Raw genomic sequence first — 13852 nt, forward strand, 5'->3', positions numbered from 1 at the left:
GTGGCTCCGCCCAGGAAACAGTAGCTGGTCCTCCTATACTGGTAGTTTAATACATCCATGGCCCTACTGTCTGCACTGCACTGGGCTGAATGTACTGTATACATAGGATATATAGACTTGCAACAAAGCATTCAAAGAGTCAAAGACCACCTTTATTTGCCTTGTAAACAGCATAATTCAATTCAGTAGCATTGAAAACCCTTAATCAAGCCATTATTTACAAACATTTCATCAGTTATTACAGTCAAGGAGAAAAACTGTAGGCAATAGGCTATGCTATGGTCATTTCATAAGGATGAGATGCTTTAAGGATGACTACCTATGTTTCTCTATTACATTTTCAGATATGTGATGAGCAATAACATTCATAATAATCATCTAAGGAAGAGGAAAATGTCGAAAATGGATGATAAAAAGAAATGTTAACGTCCAAATAGGGAGGGAAAGCGGCCTCTAAAAAGACTCGATAATGATGCATTCTTTAACCAAAAGCTACCACTCCATGCTTGCTGAAAATTATCTTTAAGACAGATCTAACCTTAGTATTTACACGTTTGCATTTCTGGATTAGGCCTACACCTTCCTGAAAATTCCAGATAGGAAGATATATAAAACGTTTATGTCATTGTTTGTGTGTCTTACTGGACAAAATTCAAAACCGAAAGAAAATCAATTCTATTATTATCACACATCCGAATTTAAACACTATAAAAGGAAAAAAATGTTGAATGGGTAAAGTATGAATGAGGCGGCTGGTAACCCTTGGAGCGTTGTGTCAATTATTGCATAGTAAACTACACTTTGAGATTGGAAAAAGTACATGCATCTGCTGTCTGAAGCACAGCAACACACAACTCAGACCATACAAAAGCATAAGAAATCTCACTTGTATATGCCATATAGCCTATTTCAGAGGTGGTTAAGCAATTCAATAACATTCATTTGGGCAAATATGAGGGAGGAAACAAACTATGATCAACCACGTAGTACAGCTTCTCACAAAGCACAGTCTATGTAGAATAAACATTCAGGCAAAAGAGAGGTCAGGAAAATTGTTGTTGTTCAAAGTGCTTCATGGCTAGTTAGCTAACAAGGGATGCAGCATAATCCAATTAAATACATTAGTATTTCAACAGTGGAGGTTGTGACTTTTAACACAACTCTCTACTTCTATATATGGACCATTATATACAGTTTTCAAGGTTTCAGTTGCCTTGAAGACTTTCCTTGACAGTTAAAATTTGTCCCTACTTCAAGATTGGATCAAGAAAAAAAAAACAAAGGAAAAAAAAAAAAAACACCCCCCCCCCCCCCCCCCGTCCAACTACTATACAGGAACATGTCACTAGGAAACACTATAATAATTTTTGTAGTCCCTGCTACACTACGTTAGACTCCTAGCTGGAAGCTAGCCTCACTTCTATGTCTCTCAACACATTCATTTATCATAACCTGCACAGAGCACTTGGCAAGAGAGATTTTGGAACAAAAAGGGGAAGCTAGGTGAGTAGTATGCTTTAAAGAAAAAAAATGTCCTATGAACCAACTGATAAGTAGAACAGGGGTTTAGTGAAACATGAATTTAGAGCCATACAAATTGGATGCTGAGATCGGGGGGCGGGGGGTGCAATCCATTAATCAATGGCAAGCATGTCAGTGGTTTCACAAAGCAGAGTATATGGCCTTTATCTTACAGTCTTCACTGTTCATATAGAGAGTGATTATGAGCCATGCCAGGCACTTGGGAATCTTTTTGATATATTGACAGACTTGGGCAATTACCAATTTGAATACTAACAAACCGGGATCCAGCTCTTTCTATATAGATAAATGGATAACGTAATTAGTGACTGGTTGTTGAAGTGGCTTAAAGGTTCCCCTAAATTCTTTTCATAATATCAACAGACCTTCCCTATTACATTACAGCAACTGTGCTTACACACTACTCCCACCTGTGGTTGAGTTGGAAATGGAAATCAAACTGCATGGAAATGCCTGTGTAGTGTTGTTATAAATCCATGTGAAAGAAAAGCTGTGCAGAGTCTAATATAACAATAATGGACATAGGTCTCTACTACCCTAAATGTAAGCCATAACTGAATACTGATAACATGAGTTCTGGGGATTTGTCCAAAGAGCTAAAACCATTTTCTCCAACATGTTCAACCGTGGTTTGTTCAATTAAGTATGTAATCCCTGATAGCCTTAGTCCTGGTGCCTTAACCTATCAAGACCCTTCCTTGTTCCTGGCCTTATTAAAAACATTTCCCCAAATGGAAATATAGTATATACTGCATACATACAGCCAGGGTGGGGTGGGTATCTGTGCAAAACTAGGAGACCATAGAAAGAAGGATTACATTGCTGTTTATCTATCCTTTGTCGTCAGTTTTTCAATCAGCTCCTGCAGTGGGACCAGCTCTTTCCTGTCAATGAGGTTGAACTCCTGAAAAAGACAAGTGAAAGGGAGCAAACATTATCATCCAAATCTCCTCTCTCCTATATGTTTTTACTTGATAATATTTACTGATCAAATACATTGCATCAAAACCAATACATATTTGTCAGAATCTCTTTACTTGAACAAAGAAGATGAAGTGTTTGAACGACGTGTTGAGGTGGGCCTCCTCTTGCAGTTGCATGACCGAGTCAAAGTGCTGGTGGTAGATGTGGGCGTAGACCCTGAACAGGCGCTTCAGAATGGTCTTCGCCACAGACATAAAGTTTCGCTTGAAGGGGACGCCTTGGGTACAAAAGAAGGGAAGAAAGAGAAGACGTTACTCAGATCCTAGTCAAATAAGACCTGGAGTGCATTTAACACAGTTGCTAGAAGGACTGACAAGATCATTTTCAGATAACTGGATTCTTAGGAGTCCAAATTTAATTTGATCATTTGGAGATATTATCTGTATATCAATATCTAGATTTCTTGAAACACTGCTTTTAATTACATTTCTCTGGCCAAAGTAATGAACACAGGAAACGGAATGACACAGATCAATATACAAAAATTCACTCGATCACAATCACTCAAGCTCTATAAGACTTGCTCTCACTAGAATAATGCTGACAGAACAAAAGGATTTTTTAAAACATCTTTTTAGTGCCTCAAACATCAACCATCTCTTCCTGCTAGGGGATAAACCTATGGTGCCGGGGTTTACAGGCTGCCACACAGGCAGACCACAGTTTGTAAGACTCAAGGGAAGTGCATTAAAAATGCTAGAGACTAACACAAAAGCACGCCAATGTACTGTTAATCTGTTACTGCAGTTAAGAAACTTCTACACTGTTACAGCACTGTTCTCTAGAGTAGAGCTCTGCATGGGCCTGTTTTTTCAAGACCGCTCCTGCCAACTCCCGCTGCTTTTTGCGCCACACCCGCCTGCACACTTTAATGCTGCACTCGCCCGCACCTGCAAGACTTTGTACCACGCCTGCCCGCCAGACCGCATGTTGGCCTTCACCAATACTTTTCCACTACTAGTTCGGTTCGTTGTATCAAAGTTTTCCGAATGGGTGATGTTTAGACACCAATCGGGGCCAATCACAGTGCTTAAAAATGGAGAACTCCACCGAGCCGGGAAGTCGGGCCATATTAAATAAACAATCAAATGACAGGTGCAGACAGTTTAATCTGAGCTGCAGAGCTGCCACATTGTGTTGTGAAAATCCTGCACTGTGACTGTGCAGCTCTCTGAAGACTCCTCAAGAGTACGGTGCATCAGTGAAGGGATAAGGAGTACAGTACAGAAGTCTGGTGGAGAGCTTCATCTCATTGTGTACAGAGAAACACCTGCAGCCCAAATTCAATAATAAAAAGAAGCTGGTGATGGACCTCCAACAGGACATGGAGTCACTGATTCCATGCATGTCCTTTTCTATGCTGCTGAACTCGAGTCATGGATGCTCTGAGCTTGAAGAAGTTGGAGAGAGAGGCTAGCTCCGTCACAGGCTTGAGCTAGGACTCATTTGAGGTAGTGGTGGAAAGAGGGATATTACCAGTAAATGGAATTACAGAGATGCATCTATTATAGACAATAATGCAATTATGAAATAGATACCCTCATCTGTAAATGCAGCAGATCACCTTCAGTTACTGGCTCATTGTACTAAGGAGTACCAAGTGATGCTTCAAACATTCCTTTGTACTGACTGTCATCCATCTACAGTGCTCCACCCCAGACAGCACAAGCCTCAGCTAGCTGGGAGGTTGAGTTGTTGCTATGTTTGCAAAATCTACCTCTCTTTTTTTGGCCCTCTACCATCTTAGCCAGCAAGATGAGCAATCACTGAATATGTAACTCTGAAAATATCACTGAAATAGAGGTCGACCAATTTACTGGTTTGCTTGATTAATCGGGGCCGATAGGAGGTTTTATAAACAATTGGTTAGTGGTAGATGTGAGCGCGAATGGGATGGTGAAAGATTATGGGCGCGCACCCTCTGGTGTTCAAAATAGTGGCATTCACTTATGTTCGCAGACCAGTCTCACTATTTGCATGGCAGCTCCACACCAAGTCAAGGTATGCATGTCCCAGATATTATAAATGAAAATTATTAGAAGGAAAACATAATTATCAAATTAACATTATCAACCGGTAGGTGAATTAGTGACTACTAACGTGACCACTGCTGCTCTAGTCCGCCAAAAGCATGCCATGTGGTTTTGCTAATTTGAAAGTCTCAAAAACAAGACAGCAGTTAATGCAAAAAGCAGCATCGTCTGTCCCTCAATTTCTGTGAAATCTCCAACTTCCATGTAACAAGGAGAAATACTTTCTTTTGTACATATCAAACAATGTGCTACAAAGTCCCTGTATCTGGTAGCTGTTATTGATGTGAGCGATAACCCTCTGATGAGTTTCAAGTACAACATGACTGCCGCACCCCTAGTCAGTGGACATTCAGCAGTATGTATGTAGAAGTTGCTATTCTTCAGAACTGAGTACAAATGGTGACCAAGCAGTACAAGATAAGAACCACATACAAAAAAAGATGGCTTTGACAGAACAGAGGCAACAGATATAAAATCATACCAATCTTTGAAGGGAAAAGTGTCTCATCATCAAGCTGGTCTTGCACCCAGGTCATGAGGTAATCAATATACTTGGGAGCAGAGCATTTGATTGGCTTCTTGATGTTGGTTCCATCAGCCCAGTGGTACTCGTACCTACAGGAAAGACAGATGATAAACATTTTATTTTGCCCCAATTTAGACCATCTTGTGTCTCATTGCCTGGATTCCATTTATTGATGTTCACATTCTGGCATTCAACAGTTAGCACCACTGATATCATTCAATCTATGAAAAATAATATTTTTGAATGGACAGAGAAGCTTCTCACTGCCCCATTTACATCAGGCTGATGCCGGCAACAGAACGGCTCATTCTCATTATATACACATGGACTCTTGCATATCCACATCCATACACTTACTTAGGACCAGCAGACATGACCGGACAGCTTTCCTCAGTGCAAAAGTCTGTGATGGTCCCATAGAGCATATTGATCTGGTTGAAGAAATCCACAGCTGAAAAATGCACAAACAACATGATCAATCTAACGTACATAAGACCAAATACCATATGTGCCCGCATGAGTAGCTGGAATCACGTTTCCCCACAGTTTGATTTTCACCCTCCTAGTTTCAATCCCCAGTCCAAACTGTATACAAGTACACACTCCAGTTATCTGACCAAACTGCGTATCAGCCATTCCCTGAGGCACACAGCCAACTTTGGCCTAGAATCAGTCAGAGAGATCATTTGAAGTGTTGGTAGTGTTAGAGTTGGTTCTCCATTTGCTAATCTCACAGAAAAGAAGAACACATTGTACAGATGTACACAGTACACAGTGAACAGATGAGGCATAGGTGCAGTAGGTCTGGTTTAGAGAGACTTCAGCTCCCTTTTTTATTTGTTTAGATTGATTTAGTCTCCCTAAAAATATTTTTGTTCAAAAACTCTTGTAGCAAGGTGAAGGTTTGATATTAAAAAAAATATGTAGTATGGAAAACAACCATCATCTACACTGTAGATTTTCAAACCCCTGCATGTTACTGATCAATAGAGCTAAGAGCCCATGCTGTACAGTTCATGCTTCTAACCTCATTCAAGTTATCACTGCCTTATTACGAGAATACAAGGTAAAGCTATAAATCTTAGTATGGAACGATACATATTTCTGATTGGCATGTTTACAATTAACTTGTTTGCTATGATAGTGGCTTGAAAAGGCTAATTGGCAATTCACCACAAATTTTCAGATGCTTTGTAATCTGACACAAAACCAGCTGAAGTAGTCATCACATGGGAAAAAAGTGAAGTTAAATGAACAAAGGTCTGTTCATTGTGCCACACACACACCGATAAACTGTCCTACACGTTGACAGTGCAGTGACAGCTGTAGTTTGGTGGCCTTCAATACTTTTCTGTACAAGTCTGTTTAAAATTTTCCTAGGACCTAGATAGATAAGTATATGCAAAGAGCCATAGGACATCAGAAGTAGTCAGGTGATACAGACTTCACTGACAGTATTGTTTAGTCAAAATGAGGTGAGCTGTTCATACTGGGCAGTGCTCATATGGTAAATCTTTTGTACGTGGTTGTAGCAGAAATTACTGCTAACTATACTCTCATGTCATGGCACCAACATTTTTCACAGTGATTTTGTCCCAACTTCCCTTTCTGGAAGGGAACAAAGTGGCTTGTGTAACATTGACCAATACCCAACCAGTTCTACTAACCTTTTATGAAAATGGGAATTACAAGTATTGTGATTACGTAGCTAGCCAGGGGAACTTTTTGAGTACAGATTACACATACTTGTTGACGTCAGGTAAATAAAGCAAGTAATGTTCACCCCATTTTACTTTTCCCATCTTCTCGTGCTACAAAGGGATTTCAAAATACATTCACCAAATGCATACATTCATTGTTTTCTCTTTCTGAAGACTATGCAATGTAGTCTAGCGACTGTGTGTGTTTAAGTGAAAGCATAACATTCAAATAAAAGAAAAATCGGATTTAGAAAAGTATTCACCCCCTTGTTTTATGTGAGCTACATTGCCCCTGTGGCAAAAAGTGTTCAAATCCAATTTCAAGCACCTCAAATCCTACTCAGATCTCCTCTTTTGGTTGTAGTTACGGATTTTAAATAAAAACCTTATTCAAGAGTCAGGGGACTAAACCTCTGAAAATTTAAAACCCTAGAGTCAACTCTTTGCAAGAGGAAATAAGGCTTCTACTGACCAGCCATTTGTCTCAATTTCAGAGAAAGTAAACAGGCCCTCACAGTATAGACAATGAAGTCTATTTAACATTCACAGTTGTTTTTTCCAGCATGAATGCACATGGTCCTTAGAGCGAATGCCAAGAAGTTGCCCTAATAGTTCACTTCACTAGCCATGAAAAAAGCTCTTCAGCTGATTCTTCATGTGGACTAATTGAGATTTCAGGAACAGCATTCCTGCAAGGCATACAAAGATTAAACTAGCAAAAAAAAGACTGATGCAATGTTTCCCACAGAATTCAAATGTATTTATGGTGGCGGGGGGGGGGGGGGGGGGGAGACTAATATCAATAAAGGATCCCATTACCTGGATGGCTGAAAAATTATCTAATGTACTACTACTCCATTTTAAATAGTTCCATTTGTCAAACAAATAACTAACCTGTATATATCTAAAGTACTTTGTGTCAAAGATAACATAACTTAAAAATATAAACAATGCTACACTGTGAGAGCGGGGGTAAAGGTAAATAAGGCCCTTACTGTTGACTGCGACCCACTCATTCAAGTCTTCCCCCTCAGGCAACATGACTGCCATGCGCAGATTTCCACTTCCCAGTGTGGCCTCGGCATGTTTCAACAGCTCATACTGGTGAGAACCCTCCGGAATATTCTTCTTGGGCTTGAATGTCTTGGATGAACGATTTCCACTGTGAGTCACATTTTCAAAGAGGAACAAAAATGGTGTGGTTAGGAAAGGAGTAGTGAGATATGATGACAAATAATGAGATAATGTAGGCGTAGGTGATGGACTTTTCTTTACAAAAACAAAAAAAAAAACAAGATTATCACAAAGTTACCAAGCTCTAGTTGGCATGAAGGGCCTGGCAGAATCAGAATGGGAGGGCAGGGGAGTGACGTAGAAAACCAGGTGTTTCTCTCTGTGTATAATGAGTTATCAGGCCACTTGGAGAGGTACAGCATCCAATCCCTCTCCATGCCCCATCACACTAGAGTTTTAGTGACTCACCATAACATGTTTCACATTGAAATAAATCCAGAGTTTTCTTCTTTAATCAGTACACTAATTTCGTGAAAACATTAAATGATAGTTATTTACTTATGAAGGGCAAGATACAAGCTGTCATTTGCCACATAGCAATGGATTATTGAATAAATATAGAACCAAACACTTAGAGCTTGGAGTAAATGGTGTCCATGACAATATAAAAGTGTTTTTGATCCACTCAGCTTTAAACCATTAGGACCTGGGTATGAACAAACGTGTCTCTGGACCCTCGTGTCTGATGGTGATGATGATGAAGATGAGGAGATGCTCTGATGGCATCTAGCCTATGTACAAAGATGTCATAGGTTTGACTACATTTCAAATACTAAACATGATGTCGCCCTCGAATTGCTTGGATCAAAGTGAACGTGGTGACAATGCAGGACATTTTTTTTACTGATGCTCATCCAACACTGACTGTTGTTGAATTTTAACACAGGTCCCCTTCCCATCACCAAACACCATCATCCTCACCAGAGGGCGCATTCAGCCATTCTTTTCCGCCCTCCCATTCCGGCTTTTATTCAGACACAGGATTGATATGTATGCAACAAAGGTGCAGGAAAAAACGCGTTACTTTGCTATAATATCGGGATCGAGATGAGGTGCGTTCATCTTACATGGGGCTTAACTAGCCTGTGCCAACAAAAGTGTTCACACCAGCAAATAGCCAGGCCAGACTGTGGACCTCCCCCTTAAATTAGCCTTAGGATCAGTCGGCGGTGCGTTAGGTTTGATGGCAGAACACACTACAAGATTTTACGAAGTTAATGTTAGTATGCTATCAATACTGCTGTTTGTTAATGATAAAATCTATGGAAAAGCAACGCGAATCATATCAGCATTAGAGGCAATTCCAGGAAGTAGTCTTAGCCCATAGTAAGCTATCGTTAGCTGTTAGCTAGCTGTGTACCACTGGAAATTTCCTGGGGAATAGGCTAAGTGATAAGGAGAAACAAGCATTCATCACACCAATGTTAACTCACAAAAGAAAGCTCATGTTTCTTCGGACAGCTGAAAATAACTCCCTTGGCAAATAACAAGCAAAGTGGAGCCAGACCAGCCGGATGGTTTGTCCAACTCTCCCCCGTCGTCCTCGTTCGTCTCGGACTTTCCAAAGCGGTCCTTGTGGGAAAAACTAACCGAAATTTCTATTATTGTGATAAAAACACAAACTCGATAAAACAGATGAGTTGAGGACGAGCTGCTCCACTATCTCTGCTGCTCTGTACTGAGAGGCAGCGCAGGGAGTGCTTACTTCTTCATCCGAGATTTGAGGCAGACTCCACACATCCCGGCCGTTTGCTGCCGTCCACTGGAAAATAATGGGCACAGCTACTCTTCTTCTTCTTCTGCTGCTGCTTTCAGTTTGTGGCAGCTCGCGACCGGCGTTTCAGGTACATTCTGCCACCTGCTGTAGCGGAATTGTAGTTTTACGGTTTGATAAATTCTACAGAACAACATTCTACAGAATCTAACATAAAAAAAAATAAAAAATAACAAACGACAAAAATTACATGGGTTCTACTTACTACCATACTCCCTCTCTCATCCCCAGGTTGTTTCAACTATTCTCCACAACCACAGCCTCAGTAAATTCCCTCATTAATATGCAAATATATGCAGCTAGGTGTTCCAAAATCTAATCAGATCATCTACTCTGTAGGGAGAACATGTGTAATTATGAAGTCTCTATACATAAAAAAGACATAAAAAACAAACAGTGGTGTAGTAGCAAATAGCACATAGCTGGGCATGCTACCACCACTTGGTGATCAATATTTATGTGATAACTGCCATGTCATATTAATAAACATTATGATTGTATGTTTATCTTCTTTGATTAACACAATATATTGCTATTAAGTGGTGGTTAAGGTCTATGTACCTACATAGGTATTACCCTTTTTGAGGGGCTTAATATATTTAAGGCATAACCCCTGATAAGATTAATGCCATGATATTGGCAATTATCTTATTTGCTTATAGTGTGGAGCTGTATGTAAGTTAGTTGGAAATCAGCTCAGCTTGAATAACTTTTGAGATGCTTCACTAGGCTATATGGCCCTAAACCAGCTAAATTAGTTATGATATTTAAAAAAAAAAAAAAAAAAGATGCAATTTAAGAAATTAAATGAACAGTGGCTGGAACAATATTCATCCCCTTGACTTTCTGCTCATTTTCTTGTACACTATAGGCTTTCAAAATGCATTTACTTGTGATTTTCATTGTTGTCATCTATCCAAAGTAGTTTATTCAGTCAAAGTGAAAAGGACATTTTTTAAATTAATGTGAAGATACAAAATTCAAACAGCACAAAATCTTATTGAGATTTTTTTTTATTCAGGCTAAATTACAAACACATGCTCAACACTTTGTACCAAATGTGACTCAGAATTCCTTCACCAGCTGCCCTTTTCTCACATTCCTCCTTTCATTATCCAGCAGTCTCTCAACAGCCATTCATAGACAGATTAACCAAAGTGTATGAGCCACTTTTGACACTTTGTGGCAATGTGAAACACTATTTATCACTATTAGTGATAATCTGCAAATCTAAACAGTTCTGATTATATCACTTTTCAAAAGTAGGCCAAATAAAGGCAAACCGTATAGCTAACTGCCATATAACTTGTATGCTGCTGTTCTTTGGGACGTGTTGCAGACAGTGGTGATACAATCAAACACACACACACACACACACACACACACACAAATGTGTAAATAAACCTATCTTACACATGTGTAATTTGATTCACAGATACAGATTCAACATGTCAATTTTGGGGGGAAAAAATGCGTATCTATCTATGGATGGATTCATGTTAGTGGATTGTGTGGATATTTGTGGATTGCATAGACATTATTTCTATATTTTTATACACTATGAAAGAGGTAGGCTAAAATATTTGTCTCAAAAATCTGAAAATAAATATAAGCCAGCAGTTGTTGTCAAAATAAATACACATTGACTTATATGGGTACTTTGACACACAAATGCACACTGAACATTTAAAATGATCATTTTTGTATTGGAATGTCTTTTTACAAAAACGTTTAAAAACAAAATTGCAACTGGCCCAAACATGTAGCCTAATTGGACTCACAAATTTGGATCAACCCTCTGAATGTTTTAAAAATATAGGTTTATGTAATTACCATGTAGGCCTCATCTATATTTGAGACACCCAGCACTATTACAGTCTATAGGTATTCATACATTACCCTGAAGAGCCTCAAGATGTCGCTGTTTTTCATTTTCTTCCGCTGTTACGTATTTATATTTACTGCTTATAGATGTGCGACTCATCCATAGATTAAATAAAATAATAATAATTAATCGATTAATCAATGAGACGGATCCCTTGCTGCCTTCAAGTGCTTTGGGGAATATGGGGTGCGCCCCAAAGCTTTTTCACTATTCCTCCTTCCCATGGATGTATTCCTCTCCTACCAGGAAGTAGCTTGGAGGAGACGAGTGGAGGAATGGAGTGAAGGAGAGGAGGGAGCGAAACGAAGTGGAAGCCATTTGGAACAGTTTATGTGCAATTGATGATGTTGTCCCATCATACCTGACGCAGCCCAACCCCACAATGCATCATGAATTTAGGAGGTGTGTCAACACAAACGACAGACACTGCAGCGAATCCACCGATATTGTCTGTCTAATATAATTTAAAAAATCCAAATGATCAATTATGTTTATAGTAATATACAATCAACTCTACTTACACAAATCCAACGTTCCAATGTGAACGCTTCCAAGTTGTAGCAATGAGATGTTGCTTATTCCGATAAGCCCTGAACGCAGCATGAGTGGGGTCACCGAGTTGTCAACAAGGAGGTTGTCAACAGTTGATGGGAAAGTTATATATTTTATTAATGTAAGTGGTTGTCTAGTGGTTGTTTAATCTATGTTTATTTATCATCTTTGTTCAAATGTTAATTGTCACGTTTTATTTGTAATAAAATAATTAAGACATTCATTAGGCTACATGACTGATGCACAATTTTTCCTTTTCATTCTTCTGTAGCAGCACACAGTAGATCTGTGCCAATTGATTTCTTAAATAAAACAGCTAACAACACACCCAAAAAAATAAAATAAAAAAAATAATAATCATCATTTTGTTGCAGAGTCCATTTTTATTATTTCCGGTTGTGGGAGAGCTGAATGCGCGAGGACGCGGAAGTAGTAGTTTCAGAGCAGTACCTGAAGGCAGCACATCTCGGAGAGGTTTGAGTAAAGCCGCGGTTTAAGACTACATATTAAACAGTAGCCTATTATTTTTCTAGCCGCACGGTTTAGAAAAAGTAATGTCTGTGCTGTTTTCCGTACAACATCCAGCCTAGTCTTGGTAAACATGTCTTGATGAAAAGGGTCTAGCACTAGGACCCGTCGGACAGCTCTCAGCTGAGGAGGCTGCTAGTTAAATGCGACATGAATCTGTGTGGCCAGCAGCTTTCCAGCTTGTTGCGAAAACGGATGTTCTTGCTTTGACAGGCCCATGTCTGAGGAGCCAGACAGACGGTCACATTTCAGGATAAAGTCACTTATACTTGGGTACGTCAGTTGAGTCTAAAACAGCTAAACTCGCCCTCTAGCTAAAAATCGGTTTATCCAGCTAGCTAATGTTACGTGTCTCTGCTCTGCTCTGCTGAAAACACATTTGCCTCTACGAGTGGGATCCGCTGGCTGATGTGATCCAAATCCACTGTTTTTTTTCCGCTGCAGCAAATCAAGATGGAGTGTGAGTGGAAGCCAGACGAGCAAGGACTTCAACAAATTTTACAGCTCTTGAAAGAGTCCCAGTCGCCAGATACGTCCACTCAGAGATCCGTCCAGCAAGTATCCTTCTCCCGGCCAGACCTAGTTAGATGTCGAGACATGTATATTTTTAATGTGTTCAGTGCAGAATAACGCAGCTAGGTGGACGCAACAGGCTAACCGCTAATATTAGCCGTGGTTACCGTTATTAGCAAGCACACTGGTGCTGACTGGTTGGTGTGACAGGCTGTTTGCTTTTGTCGCCAATATCAGCTACAGTATTCCCATGTAGTTAGCTAAAGCATCGTGCTGTGCTTCACGTCTTTTCTCTTGCCAGTCAGAGATTGACCTAATGCTAATTGTTTTCCGATCCTGACCGCGACCAGCAAGCGTCACCGGGAAGTAGGATCCGGTGCTAGTCCTGTAATCGCCTTTCCATACATTGTCACTGTACATTTACTGCTGTGCTTCCTTTGCGTTGGTCCAAAAGCCCCCCAAGACAGGAAATGCAGACAATAGCCAGAGCCTAATTTTATACTGTAGAGTAGATGATAACCAAATAGAAATTGATTTGACTATATATATCAGTTGACCCGTTAAATGGCAGAGCAGACCGATGTTGATCAAATCCAGTGTAACAGCGTTGTGACAATGATGAGAAATAATAATGACTACAAGACTGTTGAAATCCTGTCAGACTGCAAACAGAGAAATTTCACATCAGACAGGTCTTTAATGACTTGTCACGCTGTTGTTAAAGGTGTATACACGAGGTGC

General features: G+C 39.8%; 2 protein-coding genes across 2 annotated transcripts in view; one reads left to right on the forward strand and one right to left on the reverse strand.

The window, feature by feature from the left end:
* Window positions 1–1320: 1320 nt before the first annotated feature.
* mob1bb (MOB kinase activator 1Bb) lies at window positions 1321–9610 on the reverse strand. Its single transcript, XM_071524794.1, has 6 exons — window positions 9293–9610; window positions 7781–7947; window positions 5443–5536; window positions 5041–5174; window positions 2580–2743; window positions 1321–2446 (listed from the first exon to the last, which is right to left on the reverse strand). Exons 1-6 carry the CDS (start codon window positions 9304–9306, stop codon window positions 2369–2371), a joined length of 651 nt encoding a protein of 216 aa, XP_071380895.1. The 5' UTR covers window positions 9307–9610; the 3' UTR covers window positions 1321–2368.
* Window positions 9611–12783: 3173 nt separating this feature from the next.
* tnpo1 (transportin 1) overlaps window positions 12784–13852 on the forward strand; it is a 29433-nt gene continuing 28364 nt past the window's right edge. Inside the window, exons 1-2 of the mRNA XM_071524792.1 lie at window positions 12784–12871; window positions 13043–13156. Of these exons, the coding sequence (XP_071380893.1) occupies window positions 13052–13156 (105 nt within the window). The 5' untranslated portion in view covers window positions 12784–12871; window positions 13043–13051. The remainder of the gene's footprint in view (window positions 12872–13042; window positions 13157–13852) is intronic.

Source organism: Centroberyx affinis, unplaced genomic scaffold (assembly GCF_046629955.1).
Source record: "Centroberyx affinis isolate AG114_WGS23_722 - 3 ecotype Tasmania unplaced genomic scaffold, CSIRO-AGI_Caff_v1 ptg001233l_1, whole genome shotgun sequence".
NCBI classification, from domain to species: domain Eukaryota; kingdom Metazoa; phylum Chordata; class Actinopteri; order Beryciformes; family Berycidae; genus Centroberyx; species Centroberyx affinis.